General features: G+C 42.1%; 2 protein-coding genes across 2 annotated transcripts in view; one reads left to right on the plus strand and one right to left on the minus strand.

Annotated features, from left to right (window-relative positions):
- Window positions 1-16,153, minus strand: part of GCA (grancalcin) — a 216,414-nt gene that overhangs the window by 190,505 nt on the left and 9,756 nt on the right. The gene's annotated exons all lie outside the window — the stretch shown is intronic.
- Window positions 184-16,153, plus strand: part of DPP4 (dipeptidyl peptidase 4) — a 66,006-nt gene continuing 50,036 nt past the window's right edge. The window contains exons 1-3 of the mRNA XM_063116478.1: window positions 184-393; window positions 3,204-3,291; window positions 13,081-13,170. Coding sequence (XP_062972548.1) covers window positions 388-393; window positions 3,204-3,291; window positions 13,081-13,170 — 184 coding nt within the window. The 5' untranslated portion in view covers window positions 184-387. The remainder of the gene's footprint in view (window positions 394-3,203; window positions 3,292-13,080; window positions 13,171-16,153) is intronic.

Raw genomic sequence — 16,153 nt, forward strand, 5'->3', positions numbered from 1 at the left:
TAAAGCCGCTGCCTCACCCACCGCCCGCCCTCATTGCCTTCCCCGCCTTCTCTTCTCCCTTTCCCCGCCGCCGCCCTCGCCGTCTCTTCCTGACACTTTCACCCATCCTCCCTCCTCCCTCCTTGCTTTCCCGTGCCTGTTGCGCGCCACCGTAGCTGCCCGAACCCGAGGAGAAGAGTAGCAGCAGCAGCAGTAGCAGCAGCGAGGATTTTGCCCCTCGACGGTCCTCGCCTTTGGACTTCGCTAATGGTTAACTAGAACTGCTGACCGAGGACTTCGGAGTGTCCAGAACCGAAGTCTCTTGGTGCGCCAAAGGGGGGTGGGGGTGCAAAGGGCGTCTGCCGCGGCTGCTGGTGCTGCTTCCTCGCCCCTGCGAAGCCTCCCGCAATGAAGGTTAGTCAAGGGAACCCTGCCCCTCTTTGTGAAGTTCTCTTGCGCGGAAAGCTGCGGAAAGCCCCCTCGCGCTGGCCGCCCCAAGGTGCCTGCTCCTGGGCAAAGTAGGCTGCGGTCGCAGGCCAAACTTGGAAGCCGCCTCTCTGCTGTTCCTTCCGTGCACCTCAGGCGGGCGTCCTCCTTTTTCGCAGGCAGGCGTGCTGGTAGACGCACCTCTCCCTTTGCCAATGAAAACACCAGATTAGAGCTGCTGGCGGCTCGCCAGGAGGAAATCCGCAGAGCCTCTTCTTATTCCAACGCTCAGGTTCAGTCCTGACGCATGTGACCAAAAAATCAAAAGAAAGCGAAGGTGCCTCTGAGTATGTGCAGAGTGCACCTCCTAACCACAGACAACCTTTTATGAGGGTGGCTTAACTATGGATCTTGCCTTGGATGGTTTCGAAAGGCGATTAGATTCAGGTTCCTAGAAGATAAGTCTAACCAATGTCTATTTGTCAAGATGTCTATATTACCCAGTACCAGAAGGCAGTATGTCAATGTACACCAGTTGCTGGAAGGGTGCTATTGCACTTCTATTCTACTTGTGGGTTTCCCACAGGCAGCTGTTTAGCCACTGTAGGAGCAGAATGCTGGCCTTTGGTCTGATCCAGCACTTCTCTTTGTGTGGTTATCAGTTTTCAGTTGTCTTGAAATGTTGTATTTTATTGTGTACATTTTTCTGATGTTGCTCTAAGCTGTGTTTAGCATGTTTTACTGTGAAAACGCAGCATACAAATAATAATAAGTTGATGATGATCTCCACATCTGGGATTAGGGCTAAGGGCTTTCAGAACTGAGCCCCGACATATATCTTTTTTAAAAAATAGCTATAGATTGCAGAGATCTGATACACATTCACATATGCTGGTGTCAAAAATCATACATATGGCCTCAGGTTATTCTCTGACAAGCCATTAAAATGCTTTAATGTAGATACTCACAGACCCTGTTCAGACAACATGCTAAGTAACCATAGTTAAGCATTTTGAGCTAAACATTACGGCTTAGCATGTCATGTGTACCATTCCTAACCATGATGGCCACATAACCATGGTTTAAACACACATACTAACCATTTGCTGCAAAAGGGTTAGCGGCCTAACCATGGCATAGCGTGTTGTCTGAACAGGCCCTTTGAATGTTTAGACAGAAAAAAGTCCTACAACTCCCAGCATTCCTCAGCCAGCTAGATCCAATTTGTTAACATAAGAGTTTTGCTGGATTGGACCACGTAGTCCAGCATTCTTTTTTCCAGTGGTGGATAGCAAAATGCCCTGGAAGCTCACAAATAGGGTATAAAGGTAACACTCCTCGTCTGTTTCCAGCATTCAGAGGTATATTGCTTCTTGAATATGAATTATTGTTTAATGCTGGATATATAACACAAGAGAAAGGGTGCTTCCAGACCAAGCTTTTATTGTCCAATCACATTGCCTCATTCACTGAATTTTCTGAACTGAATCACTAAATATGTATCTTAAATCTTTGCATTGCTACTGGGTTTTATTCTGGTTGTACTTTTATATTATAGTCTTATGCTTTTATATTGTTTTATGCTGTACTTTGTGGTTTTATTTTTTGTGGACTGCTCAGAGAGCTTTGGCTATTGGGCAGTACAGAAATATAATCAGTAAATACATTTTATAGGACAGTTTTCCCCAAACTGGTACCCTCCAGATGTTTTTGAATGACAACTTTCAGAATTCCTGACTCTTAGCTATGTTAGCTAGGGCTGATGGGAGTTGAGATCCAAAACATCTGGAGGGCCCAGGTGGGGATGTCTGTTACGGGGGCCCAGACGACATGATCATCAATTTGTAGCCCTCCTGTGTTTTCCCATCACTTCGTCCATCCTTTTTCTGACCAGGGATGGGTGGGAGGGGGGACTGTTAAGGAAGAAAAGAAGGAATAGCTGCATAGTGCTTTTTGATGAGCACTTGGAGCTCTCCATCTGGAAGCAATTAAACAGAAGACTGGTGGGCAGCCAGATCCTATCCAAAGTTAGATGCTCTCAACCTCATAATCATAACTCTTGAAGTTACAAGCATGTTACAAGAGACTGTAACTGTTTTGGGTATCGTGTGTGTGTGGTGTTCTTGGTGGAATGATAGGCACAAGCTAATCAGTACTGTGCAACAGCTGGCTTCTGCTACAAACTTGCAGAACCATTCCCACCCCCACTCCCCGAGTTCAACCTAGAGAAAAAAGGGAAATGAAATGTAGTTTTGGATTAATGCAGTAAGTCTGCTTTCTAAGCAGCTCAGCTGCTCTAAAAATGCTGAATAAAAGCTCTATCCGACAAGCGTTTTACTGCATGCTTGTTACTGGGCACTCGTGAATTACTCACATTATATCGTCTGCCTCTCGCACGTTTTCCGCCCCTTCTGGCCATTATTGCACTGCAAAAAAAAACCTCATTAAGTACGGTTGTTGCTCTCTCCTACTGGACTGAATGGGGCTAATTACTTCCTGTTTTCAGGAAGCGATGTGGCAGCGGTGATGGGAGCCACGCATTTGACTAGATGTGATGTGGCTTTCAGTCTTCATCCTAAAACAAACAGGCTAGATGTGATGTGGCTTTCAGTCTTCATCCTAAAACAAACAAGCACCATTTCTGGGAGACAGCAGGAGACAGCTGTTGCCCTCATGTCCTGATGGTGGGCTTCACATAGGCCTCTGGTTGGCCACTGTGAGAAATAGGGTTCTGGCCTGATCCAGCAGTGCTCGTCATACGTGCTTACACACTTCTAACTTCCTTTGTTTGTTTCCAGGCTGCAGCGAAATGGCTTTTGGGACTTCTTGGGGCTGCAGTTCTCATTACCATCATTGTCGTTCCTGCAGTTTTGTTGACAAATCAAAGTAAGTTTACAGAGCTAGTAATCTCTTAGTAGGCACTTGTAAGTACTTTGACAAGCCTTATCTTCCAAAGCCCTCCTGCAATAAAAGACAAAACCTTAATCATAGCTAAGGGAGACAAGAATGTATTTTAATTTGGCACTATATGAATGTATAACTAGGAATTAACTTCTGAGGTTCAAACTAGATGTGACATTTGTGTGTTTAAATACAGTATTTGGTCCTCAATGATGTAGAAAGAAATGGAGGATCATTTTTGACAGCAACATGGCATGCAGAATCCTCCCATCACCTGAAGCTTACCTTTGTACAATCTGAAGCATATCTTTCTATAGGTACTTTGATTTCCAACCTAGTTCTAATACTATGCTCAGGTGGGGGAAAAGCGCTTGGGAAAGGGGGCTGTGGATAGGAGGAGGGTTCTACACTCATCACCAGATCGGCCCTAGTTAAAAACTGATCCTTTCAACCCTTTCTTTCCAGAAGATTTTACACATGGGGTGGAATCAAGTTAGCTCATCCCATTGATGAACGGACTTGGGAAATGGGGGGGGGATGATTCCTTCCTCCCTGATGCCCTCAAAATCTGCTCCAGAAGTTGGGGAACTCTCTGGAGCAGTTTTTGGAGGGTGTGTGGGGCTTTAAAAGTGAGGGGACGAGGAGAATTTTTTATAGCACAAGCGGGCATACCCTTATATGACATTGAATTCTGCTCACATATCTCCTCATCCCATCTAGCTTGGCTTTTACATGCTGTATTCTTAAATTGGAGAGAAGAAATAATTGAGTCTCTGTTACTCAGAGATTTTGCACTATGAACCTGACCTGATTCACAAAGTATGGGATGTTTTTTTAATTGTGGGTTGTTATTGAATCATGGGTTGTCATTACATGTGAACCTGCATTGTGGTTTAACTATAGTTTGTTAACTACATACAACCCAGAGTTCATAAACTATGGGTTCTCTTCCTGTATTATTCATAGTTAACCCATAGTTGAACCATATTGCAGCATTCGCACATAATGACAACCCACAATTCAGTGTCAAACCATACTCAACCCACACTCTGGGATGTCATTACATGTGAACCAGGCCAATAAGAGGCCTGTGGCATCCTAAGACCTACCTGACATAAAAGTAAGCTGTTGTCTATGATGCTTCAATAGAATGAGCTTAAGGTGCTATAAATATCTCTCTTTTCCTATACTAGGCTCATTCTTCTGTAAACTGCACATAAGATAACGTGTGCAAAAATACAAAATAAAATTTCTTTCATACAAATTGCATGAATTTGTGGAGAACAAACTTGCCAGAATCGAGGGTCTCTGTGTGTTTTTAGCAATTGTGGCTCTGCAGGATATCATACTTGAATATCATAGAGATCAAGCAGCAAAGGAGGTGTTTACATATTGATTATATATTTTTCTGTTCTTATGCTTTTAGAGAATTTCTTAATTTTCTTTATATTTTGAGTTCCTTACAATAAATATATCTAATAGTGTAGGCCAGTGCAGAATATAAAGCTGAAAAAAATAGATTCAGTTTATAAATAAATAAGAGGATGTTTCCACTTTGTCGAGAAAGAACAGTTATATATGTATATAGTGTTGTACAAGTAACTGTTACAACAGTGCTTTCAAAACTGTTACAGAATGCAGCTTTTAGAGAGGACAAATACTTCCATATTAAAAAGTGAAGTGGAATAAGACATTGAAATAATGATGCTGTCTATATAGCACTTAGGTACCAGACTGAGCACATGGTTCCAGTTACTGGTTATGGGTGATGGAATTCTGCTGTTGCAGGAATGTCAACGTTATGTAGTAATCACTGATAGTTTCCACATTGTTGGCCATTTGGCTGTGCAAGATTATGGAAGCTACAAATTTAATTTGCATTTTTAAAAATATGTGCCCAACCTTACTTTTTGAAAAAATCAAGGTAGCTGAAAACAATGGCTTTAATGTATAACAAGAAAATTAATCATTCTGCTCACTAATTCTGGAAACAATTTCTTCTGAAGGACAAACTGGTCTCAACAATACCATATCTGTATTTTAAACACAGATATGCCACAATCATGTAGAAAGAAAGAAGTGTGGTCCAGTTGCTATGAATTTAATATTTTTTTAATCCTGTACTCTAGGAGCCCATACACCTATGTTGGTTGGTTATGTTTGGTATTCAAAATCTTTCCTAACCAAACAGCTGTGCAAGTGGCGACATTCTGCTACACCTACATATGAGTGTGATTTTAGCTCTGTGTGAATATCAGAATATTTGATTTTTAAAAACATTTTAAGAGGTGTTCCTGTTTCTTCTTCTATAACAGGGGTGGGAAACCATTGGCTTTCCAGATGTTGGACTACATCTCTCATCATCCCTGTCTATTGACCATACTGGGTGGGACTGGTGGAGCATAACAACATCTGGAGGGCCACAGATTTTCCATCCCTATCCTATGATAACAGTTCTCTTATATAAGACAAAAGATAGATTGATAGGTTTGAAATTGTCCTCAGACATTTCTGTTGCCTAGCTTCTTTTTACATGTGAATGAGTAGCTACTGGCATATTAAGAGAGTACCAGCAGAAAATATAATCATTGTTCACACTCTGTATTTGAAAGGATCAATTTATATAACAGGGATAAAAACAATGTCCCATGACAAGAGTATTACAACACTAAAGTTGTTACTGAAAGAATTTTGTCTGTTGAGCAGTTCTGCAAAGAAAATACAACACTCATCTGATCATTGGTTCTGATCCAACAGATGACTTGGAAGGGGAAGAGTTTATGCAATACACTTTGGGCCTACATATTACAATAGGAACACAAATTAATGGAGAATTAATGTAATTCATTTCCATTTCTTTTCTTTTTAATAGCTTAGTTTGCTGATCCAAATTCTGAACTGAATGCTGGGTGATGGGTGTCATCTATCAATAGTAGCCTGTACCATTTCTATGCTTGCATACATCAAAACAAAATTCATTCCCTCCCGCTAAACATGACCTCTACTACCCACGGTCATTTGGAAACTGAGCATACTTGCTGTTGCTTCCTTCATGAATTTGATGTACTGCACTATAAAGCTGTGCTATAAAGCCAGAATATCCCATTCTCCCCCATATACTAATATTCTCCCTAAACTTCATAGGTTCAGTGACAATGTCTTGTAAGGGTTCTCCAGGCATTGGTTTACTGTAGAATAGTTACTTGGATATTGTCAGTATCCAAAATACTCTACCACTAATTACTTGCAGAAGTAAACAAACACATATATCATACAGGAAGACTCATCAGGAAGCTAAGATTGGCTACAACTCTCTGTCTAGTGCTGGGGAAAATCTGTTCTGCCCCATGGCCTTTCGCTTGTGGGATGCCAGAAACCTTTATTTTATGCTGGAACGGACCTAAAGAAAGGGTCTTGGGGATTGATTTATTTAGCAAGACACAGTATTCTCCATTGCAACATTTGTACTTGGTGCTTTAATTTCTTATAAACCAAAGAAAAGTATTTGGGCACACACACAAAAAGACTGAAAAGCTGCACTAGAAACATAACCCTATTATCAGGATGGACTTTGGTCCTGCTTAAGACTTGTTTGAGATTACAGTTGCACTCTGAACCTTTATTTAATGACTTAATATTCAAGGAATGTGAAGAGTATTTATCAAGATCCCATAAAGATGATTTCCCATATTATTCCTAATATTGTCCCCACCCATTCTCCTCTTGTTTTCTCTCTTTCTTGCTCATCAGTAGATGTTCTTTATTTTTTAAAAATGGTGCTTTATAATCCTAGTTGTTATACAGAGAATTAGTTCACTAAGGGGGGATCTACACTACTGCTTTAAAGTGCTTTAAAGCGCTTTATAACAGTTTTGACAACTGTTGGGGCCCAGGACACACTGCATATACAGGTTTCAAAACGTTTTCAAAGTGCTTTAAAGCGCTTTAAAAGCAATAGTGTAGATCCTCCCACAGAAACATATTGATGTTGTTCGGACGATCAAACAGCCCATCGTGGCTTATTTAACCCTGGCATAACCCACAGTCCCAGAGTCTGGACAGTTATTTAATTTTATCTGACCTATCTGTTTGTAGTTCAAGATCTTTTATCTGCCATATAGCAGATAAAAACACTTCTAAACGCTGTATACCTAAGATCAGTTGGTGGTTTGCAATCAAGGATTTGTACTAACAAGAATTAGTAAAGGGTTTTTTCTTTTTGATCCATTTATCATTTTTATTAGAAATATACTTCTAGCACAATATCAAAATATATTGTGCATATAAAACACTTTTGTTGTTAAACAAAGCATTGGTAAAGTTCCTTAGATAGAATTTCCTTAACATTTCTTATTCTAATACCTTAAAAAGGAGAGATCTCATTCTAAGTACCAAGTTTCCTATTCAATACTGAACAATAGGCTATTCAACTGAGAGGTACACAGCCTTGGTGAGCTTCTAATAAGAAGCTCTTGCATTCTAATATCAGCACATATTTATATTTTTTGTGTAGAAATTACCTCATACCTAATATTATCTGCTGTCCCATAAATTAGGGCTCCCAGTCTAAATTAACTCATTGTTATTAAACTTCCCTAAAAAATTCATTAAAGCTTACATGTACACCTTTTAGGCTAGATAAGATCAATTTTGAATTATGCTTTTGAGAAGATAACTATTTACTCAAAATTTACCAATTAAATTTAAGTCTATACATTTTTCTAGACATCTGTATATCAAGGTTTTTATGTGTATACCTTTGCTCTTTAATTGAAAAACAAAATCTTTAAGTGCACTTTTGACCTAGAATAATTCGGTCTCAAATAACTGTTCGGCCCAAGTGATAGGGCTTTAAATCAGCATTTTCTCTTTGGATACCATCCAGGTCTTCTTGACCATTATTTTTTATGACAATTACCCAGAATTCATTGTGAACCTGCTTGTCTTTCTGTGTTGTCTTCTCTTTAATACAATTTAATACAATACTTCTTATTTATTTACATTTCCAAATTCTTAATTATTCATCATTAATATTTAGCATTTGAATTTCATAATAATATACTTGATATTGTTTTATGACAAGTAGGTTAGCATTTTTTCAATAGTCTTCCAAGCAAATGTAATAAAGCAAAATCAGCTATTTTCTAAAATCCAGGATAGACAACACAACAGTGGCCATAGCTAGATGGGGCGAAATTTCGGGGTGATCCCCGGGATCATCCTGGTGCGTTCAGATGACCCACAGGGGATCCCAGGATCAGGGAGGGATGATCCCTCCCTTGCCCCGGGATCTCACCCTCCCCTTTCGGCCCAGTTTTTTCTGGGCGCTGCAGTTTGTCCTGGCTCCTCGTGATTCCTCGTGAGTAGCTGGGACCCACGCATGGGGTGCAGCACTCCTCAGGAGCGCTGTGCCCATCGGGGCTGGGGTGGGGGGAACGGGGGAAGTAATTATTAAAAAAAAATAACTTACCTTTTGCGCATGAGCATTCATGCGCTGCTGGCCCTTTAACTGGAAAAGAAGCGGGTGTGACGCCTCTCCGTCTGAGGTCATCGCACGCCACGTGTAAACAAAGGGGGGATCTCACTATAAAACCATCGCAAGGTCTTCACCCCTCCATCGCGGACTAAGAGGTAGATCTAGCTGAGGCCAGTGTCATGGCTTGAATATTCAAAAGCAGCATGACACAATGGGCAATGGTGATCATGTGAACCTGGTCATTGAGTTCTTTGGGCAGTTCACTGTGCAAGTGGAGCAGCTTCTCCACAAACAATCTTTCCTGTTCACATCAGTAGAGGGATGCAGTTCCATGTGTGCACAGTGAGCTGCTGGGCCTTGCCCAGGTCCTGTGCTGGCTTAGACAGTAATTATTGCTTCCAAAACTGCCAAGAGTTGATGCACACTAATATATATACATATAGTCAAAATTGGAGACAGACTTCATCCTTATAGTTTAAAATGCTTACTTTGGAGCTAAACTGCATGCTATATTAAATATGTAGTGTGCATATGCTCCTCACTTTCTTCCTTTTTTTTTTACCTCTAAGTAAACAGATTGAGACATTAGGCCTGTTCAGCCATGGTTAGGCCGCTAACCCTTTTGCAGCAAATGGTTATTAAGAGTGTTTAAATTGTGGTTATGTTGCCACCAAGGTTAGGAAGGGTTCACACTACACGCTAAGTCATGGGTCACATGACATACTAAGCCATAATGTTTAGCTCAAAATGCTTAACCACCACGGCTTAGCGTGTCGTCTGAACAGGGTCTACCATACATGAGTAGGGTAGGTTTAAACCTTCCCAAACAGCTGCTTTTTCCTTCACACCCCCATCCCCCAGTGAGAAGACTTAAAAAGTAATAAGTCTCCATTTGTACTAATTGATTTCCTCCCCCTTTCTTTGTCCGTGAATAGTAGAGAGAAATTAAGGAGTTGCATGGGGAGGTTTAAACTTCCCAACCCCATATTTGGTGGTCTTAATTCAGATTGAGGCCCTGGTTGCTAACATTGAGGTAAAAGGAAAAAAGAAAGCGAGGGTCTTCTGCCTGCTATATGAAAGACGTAGCATGTAGTTTTGCTCTTTGAATGTATAAAAGAGTAGGAATATTAGAAGCTGCCTTATCAAACAGTTGGTTCATTAATGCTATAAAAAATAGCCAAAGGCAAGGGCACCCCGCCTTCTTCTGCCGAGCTCTCCTTGCCGGCCGGCGAGGAGGTCGGTGGGTGGAGGAGGCGGCGGCAAGGACACCTCTTTTTCGTCTCTGCCAAAGGTAAGCTAGACGATCGGTTTGAGGTCGCACTGGAGTCGCTTAGAAGCGGCCTCAGTACGACGTGTGGAAAGGCCCCAAGTAATCTTCAACAATAATATTAGTAAAAGTTTTATTAAAGTGCCAGGTGCCTACGCGTTTCGAACACGGTTGCGTGCTTCCTCAGGGCCCTGAGGAAGCACGCAACCGCGTTCAAAACGCGTAGGCACCTGGCACTTTAATAAAACTTTTACTAATATTATTGTTGAAGATTACTTGGTTCCAGCCTTGCCTTTGGCTATTTTTTACTCCCCTATGGGGTTTTCCTTGCTTTCGCACTTGTGGTCCATTAATGCTGCCTGACAGGCAGCAGTTTTCCAGGTTTTCAGATAGGCGTTTCCCCCAGAACCATCTGGAGATGCTATGGATTGAACTTTGGACTTTCAGCCAGCAAAGCATATGCTCTACTTTGAGCTATAGTGGAATTAACTATGTGACAAGGAACCTACCTCATGTGTTTCTGCATGAATCAGTGATCTGGGTGTGCCTTCAGATTGCAAGGAAAGCCAGTCCAGAGTTGATCTGTAGGTGCAACTGGCAATCTTTTTAAGGACGAAACACAATAACCTACACTAACAGTAGCTTATTGGAATAATGCAAGTGCAGAGTATTAAAAGTGCAATTTAATTGTTATATTTTTATTGTATTTTTAATGTGCCCAATAAGAAATGTTCCCTCGGAGGATTGAAAGAATAAAATACAATGTAAATGGTTGAAATGATACAATTCAATCCAAAATAACAACCCGCTCAGAACAGACATAAATCTAAAAACCAAGTTTCTGAGGGCCCAATCTTTTCCATGTTTAGACAGAATTAAGTCTTATAACTCCCAGCATCCTCCAGCCAGCCACATTGCCTGGAGAATGCTGGGAGTTGTAGGACTTATTTCTTTCTAAACATGCAGTTGATTATGCTCAAAGTCTCTAATATTATGTGTATCTACATAGGATCATGTTAAATGACAACCCACACTCAACCACTGAGTGTGGGTTATTGTGTTATGCAAACCCAGTGGTTGAGTGTGGGTTTTTGTTGAACCATGTCGAACTGAGGGTTTCTGACCCAGTGTGTTTTCCACAGTATGGCTTATTAGCCATGCAGGGTGGCTTATTTTTCTTAAACAAGCCACTTTGAGAATCCATGGCTTGTCATTGTGTTGTTCATGGTGGTTAACAAGCCACCCTGTGGAAAACACGCTGGGTACAGACAACACGATAACCAACACCCCACATTTCATTGACAGCCCACTTTCAACCCTTACTCAACCACTGAGTGTGGGTTATCATGTGAACCCAGTTACTCACCAGGTTCATCCACCCATCGTGGATTCTTTCTGTGCTCCTGCATGTGCCAATTGCATGACCCCAGTTTACATAATTAACTGCAATGCACTACAGGCTTCCGTGTTGTCCAAACTCTACAGCCCATGATTTGCAGTAGGGTTACGGGATGAGTGAAAAGGCAGTGCTGGGTTTCAATGACACAGCAACCTGTGCTGCATTGTGGGTAATTATGAAAATTGCAATCGCATGACTGGCATATATGGAGGCAGGAAAAGAATCCACAATGAGTTCTTTTACCCTGCAATCATTTGAACGCAACAACTGAGTCAGACCAATGAAGCATTGATCCTTGCAGCTGTCAACCCCAACTGATAGCAGCTTAGGTGCATGGTAGGAGCCAGATCTCTCTCTGACAAAAACACCAATAGGGATCAAAACACAGCAGTAATGCTGATGACCAAGGCCATAGCTAGACCTAAGGTTTATCCCTGGATCGTCCAGAGGTCAAACCTGTTCATCTAGGTGACTCACAGGGGATCCAGTGCTCAGGCAGGGGCGAACCCTGGATGATTCCAGGATAAACCTTAGGTCTAGCTGTGGCCCAAAACTAAAAAAAGGAGACAGCTGCACTCATTGTAAGTTCCTGAGTATTCCTTGGATGAAGAAAAGGAGAAATAATCCAGAGCAGTGTTGATAAAGATTTTTCTTGAAACACTTCAGGAACCTACAGTTGTTGCAGCTGTCTCCTTTTTTTTGGTTATGGCCTCATCTCTCCCTGAAAACTAGAAGATGAGTAATTGGAAATACATATTTTGCAAATACAGTTTGTAGAACTCAGTGCCCTGCTTGAGAGTAGAGTTCCACATGGTAAAAAAAATGTGGCTTTTGGAACACTTGGTCACATATTTGTGTGAGTTACACTTCTGTTTTCACAGAGAGTGAAGACTATATTTTAGATGCACTTGCTAAGACAGTTCTTGCTTCCCTGCTCAGAATTAACCATCAAAGCATTCCTCACTCATAGTACAATGAGTTGATGACATAGTATATATAAAAAGAGAAAATTACAAGTGCTAAATGCATAGTGTGAGCCCACATCTTGGAAAGTAAAATATAATTATATCTATTAGTGCATGGACATTTTGAGGTGTGTGTGTGACACCACTTTCAGACTCCACTTTTTTTTTCTCTACTGACTCCTCACCCAAATGATTTTTATTTCCTGCAAAAGGAGGAGTGGGGTAGAAGGGAAAATGCCCTGAACAACTTGGGACCAGGATACCTAGCACATACCTAGGCAACCTTTAAGATCATCAGAAGAGGCCTTGTTGGTTATTCCAAAATGAACGGAATGTCATCATGAAGTAACCAGACGAAGGGCCTTCTCTGTAGTGGCATCCACCATCTGGAAAACCCTCCCCCATGCAGACCAGGAGTCAGAAAGTGTGACATCTTTTAAATGCCTCCTCAAATCACACTTGTTCACCCAGGATTTCCCTGGACTATAAGTAAATTAATTTTGTCACTCTATTTTACTGCTCTTTGATTTATTTATTTTTACTGTAGTTGGAAGTGTTTTCAATTCTATGTTTTAATGTTGTGTTTTTAACACTATTTAATATTGTGAACCACTGAGAGATTGAGCTGTATATAATCTTGGTTTTATTTTCCCCCTTTTGTTGACAGGTACTCCTGACACCCGAGCGACATTTACTCTACAGGATTATTTGAGTGATACATTCCAATACAAATTGTACAACTTGCAGTGGGTTTCAGGTAAAAAAAAGATGCATTTCTGGAGCACTTTAGATTAGGGCAGCTCACATCACTCACTCACACACAAACACAAGAATCCAAAATAGACAGTAAATAAGTGCTTAGGATCCTTGTCAGTCATAGCTTCCAGATGTTTGCTTACCTTGTGTTCAGAGACATGCATCCTTCTTCAATCATTATGTTGACTACAGCCTTAGCTAGACTGGGCTTTATCATGGAGCGAACCCCAGGATTGTCCCTGTGCATCTACATGACACACAGGGGATCTCGGGATCAGGGAGAGATCATCCCTCCCTTGCCCCGGAATAGAGCCCTCCCCTTTGGACCTGCTTTTTTCGCAGTCCTGAGCTGAGCCCGAGACTGCAGAACGTGTGGCCCATTGCCGCGGAGCGAGGAGCCACGCATGGGGCATAGCGCTCCTCAGAGTTGAGGTGGGGGGAGCGGGGAAACTAAATTAAATTAAAAAATCCACTTACCTTCAGCGCATGAGCATTCGTACGCTGCTTCTCCTTTAAAAAAATGGTGGGCGTGATGCCTCTCTTCCTGAGGTCATCGCGCCTCATGTGTAAATGCGAGATCTTCCCTTCTCCGTCCTGGATGATAAGGTAGGTCTAGCTTACCATTAGAACACAGTACAGATATGCCTAACCAAGCACTGGCACTGCTAGGTATACAAAAAGTTAATCTAAGCTAGGAGGGGTTTTAGGATGATTGATCCTTGTTTCGCCTCTTACTAATGCCTTGTAATAGTGGCAGCTGTTCAGTAAACCAGCCTCTCTGAGTTCTCTCTTTCTGTACATGTATATCTTCCTGAGTGCCCTTTTTGGCACTGTGGCACTCAGAAGTCTCCCTCATTTACTGGAGAGCTCTGCACAGTGAAAAAGGTCAGAGTATGGCTGGAGTGTAAGTGGCATAAGACTCATCATGAAGGCAATCGAGCACATGTAACAGTGTGGAATCGCGCCTCCTGTGTGAAGGTGAAGGCAACAAAGAAGACTCGCTTTGCCACCTCCATAGTATCCATGAGTAGCTGTCCACCTTAGCTTTTCCAAGTGGTTCAGGGTTTGTGTTCATCAAACCCAGTGTACCCAGTACAGGAGCTCTTGGAGGCCCACTGTTATGAGTTTGCAAGACAATTTGAGGATAAAATTGCTCACCTTAATGCTGACTTGAACACCACTATTGATGCGGTGCATTGTCTTATCCTGTTTCTTGGGATCAATTTCAGTTTTTGGAGCCCGGTGATGTGGACAAGACACTTGCATCTGCATGATGGACCAGATCAATAAGCAGAGTGGTGAATATAGGGAACTCACCCTAGTCTGGGTTGCACTGCACCCCCACCAGCCACCTGACCCTGCTCGCTACATGGTCCGCAGGCAAGCAGGGCACAGCTGCCTGATCCCTCGTTGAACCATCATTTAGCATAAAAATGATGGCTCAGCCTTTTTTTATAAAGTTCCATTTGTGCAAATGGTGGATGTAATGCAGCCATTTATGCAAGTTTCCAGGCCTGCACCATCCCTAGATGAATGCTTTATTGGGTGATGGGGTGTTCCATACTGCCTTGAAGGAGGCAGTAGTGTGACCACTCATGAAAAAACCCTCCCTGGATCCAGAGTTCTATGCGAACTATCACACTGGTCACAAACACCCCAATCCTGACTAAGGTGCTTGAGAGAGTGGAGGCAGCTGCAGGTACTCTTGAATGAAACTGATGCATTCTGGATCCATTCCAGTCTGGATTCAGGCCTGGTTTGGGGATGGAATCAGCTTTAGTTGCCCTGATAGATGACCTTCTTCAGGAGACGGACAGGGAGAGCGTGATGCTGTTACTTCTTCTTGATCTCTCAGCAGCTTTTGATAGCATTGGCCATGGTATTCACCTGGACTACCTCTGTGAGTTGGGAGTTGGAGGCACTGTTCTACAGTGGTTCAACTCATAGTTGTGGGGTTGGTTCCAGAGAATAGTGCTGGGTTAGTGCACCTCTGTCTCATGGATGCCACAGGGAACTATCCTGTCCCCAATATTATTTAAATTTTATATGAAACCATGGGGAGATGTGGGGCAAGGTGTCACCAATATGCTAATGGAACCTAGATCTATTTCTCTGTGACATCTGATTTGGGAGAGGCCATGCACATTCTGAATCAATGCCTGGATGCAGTTATGGTTTGGATGAGTAAACAGAAGCTGAATCCTGATAAGGCTGACAATTCCCAATTCTGTGAATTGGGCTTTTTGCCTGTTCCGGATGGGGTTGCACTCCCTTTGAAGGAGCAGGTACATAGTTTGGGAGTGCTCCTAGATTCATCTTTGCCACTAAAGACCCATGTGATCTTGGTGGCCCGGAGCACCCATTACCAACTTTGGTTGGTTTGCCAACTAGGCCTGTTCCTGGATAGGGACAGCCTAGCCATGGTGATCCATGAACTGGTAATCTTATGATTTGACTACTACATTGCACTCTATGTAGGGCTGCCCTTGTGCATGGTTTGGAAACTGCAACTAATGCAGTATGCAGCAGCTATGGTGCTTGTGTGGACACCCAGCTATGTTCACATAACATTTGTGTTAAAAGAACTGCACTGGCTGCCTATTAGCTATTGAACCGCTTACAAGGTTATGTTGTTGTCATAAAAAAACCTAAACAATTTGAGACCAGGATACCTAGCAGATTGCCTTCTCTTATATACCCAGTCAACTGTTCAGATCATCAGAGGAGGTCTTGCTGGTCATTCCAAAACTAATAGAATGTTGCAATGCAATACCTCACTGGCGGCCTCTTTGGTAGCTGTTCCCACCCTTTAGAAAACCCTCTCCTATGCTGTCCAGGAAGCAGAAAATGGAGGATCTTTCAAACACCTCCTTAAAATGTGCTTGTTCAAGACAGGCTTTCCCTGAGATGTAATTAAATTAATCATGCTGCTCCATCTTATTGCTCATTTTATTGCTTTTATTGTAATCGGAATTGTTTTAATG

This window comes from Elgaria multicarinata, chromosome 2 (genome assembly GCF_023053635.1).
Source record: "Elgaria multicarinata webbii isolate HBS135686 ecotype San Diego chromosome 2, rElgMul1.1.pri, whole genome shotgun sequence".
NCBI lineage: Eukaryota > Metazoa > Chordata > Lepidosauria > Squamata > Anguidae > Elgaria > Elgaria multicarinata.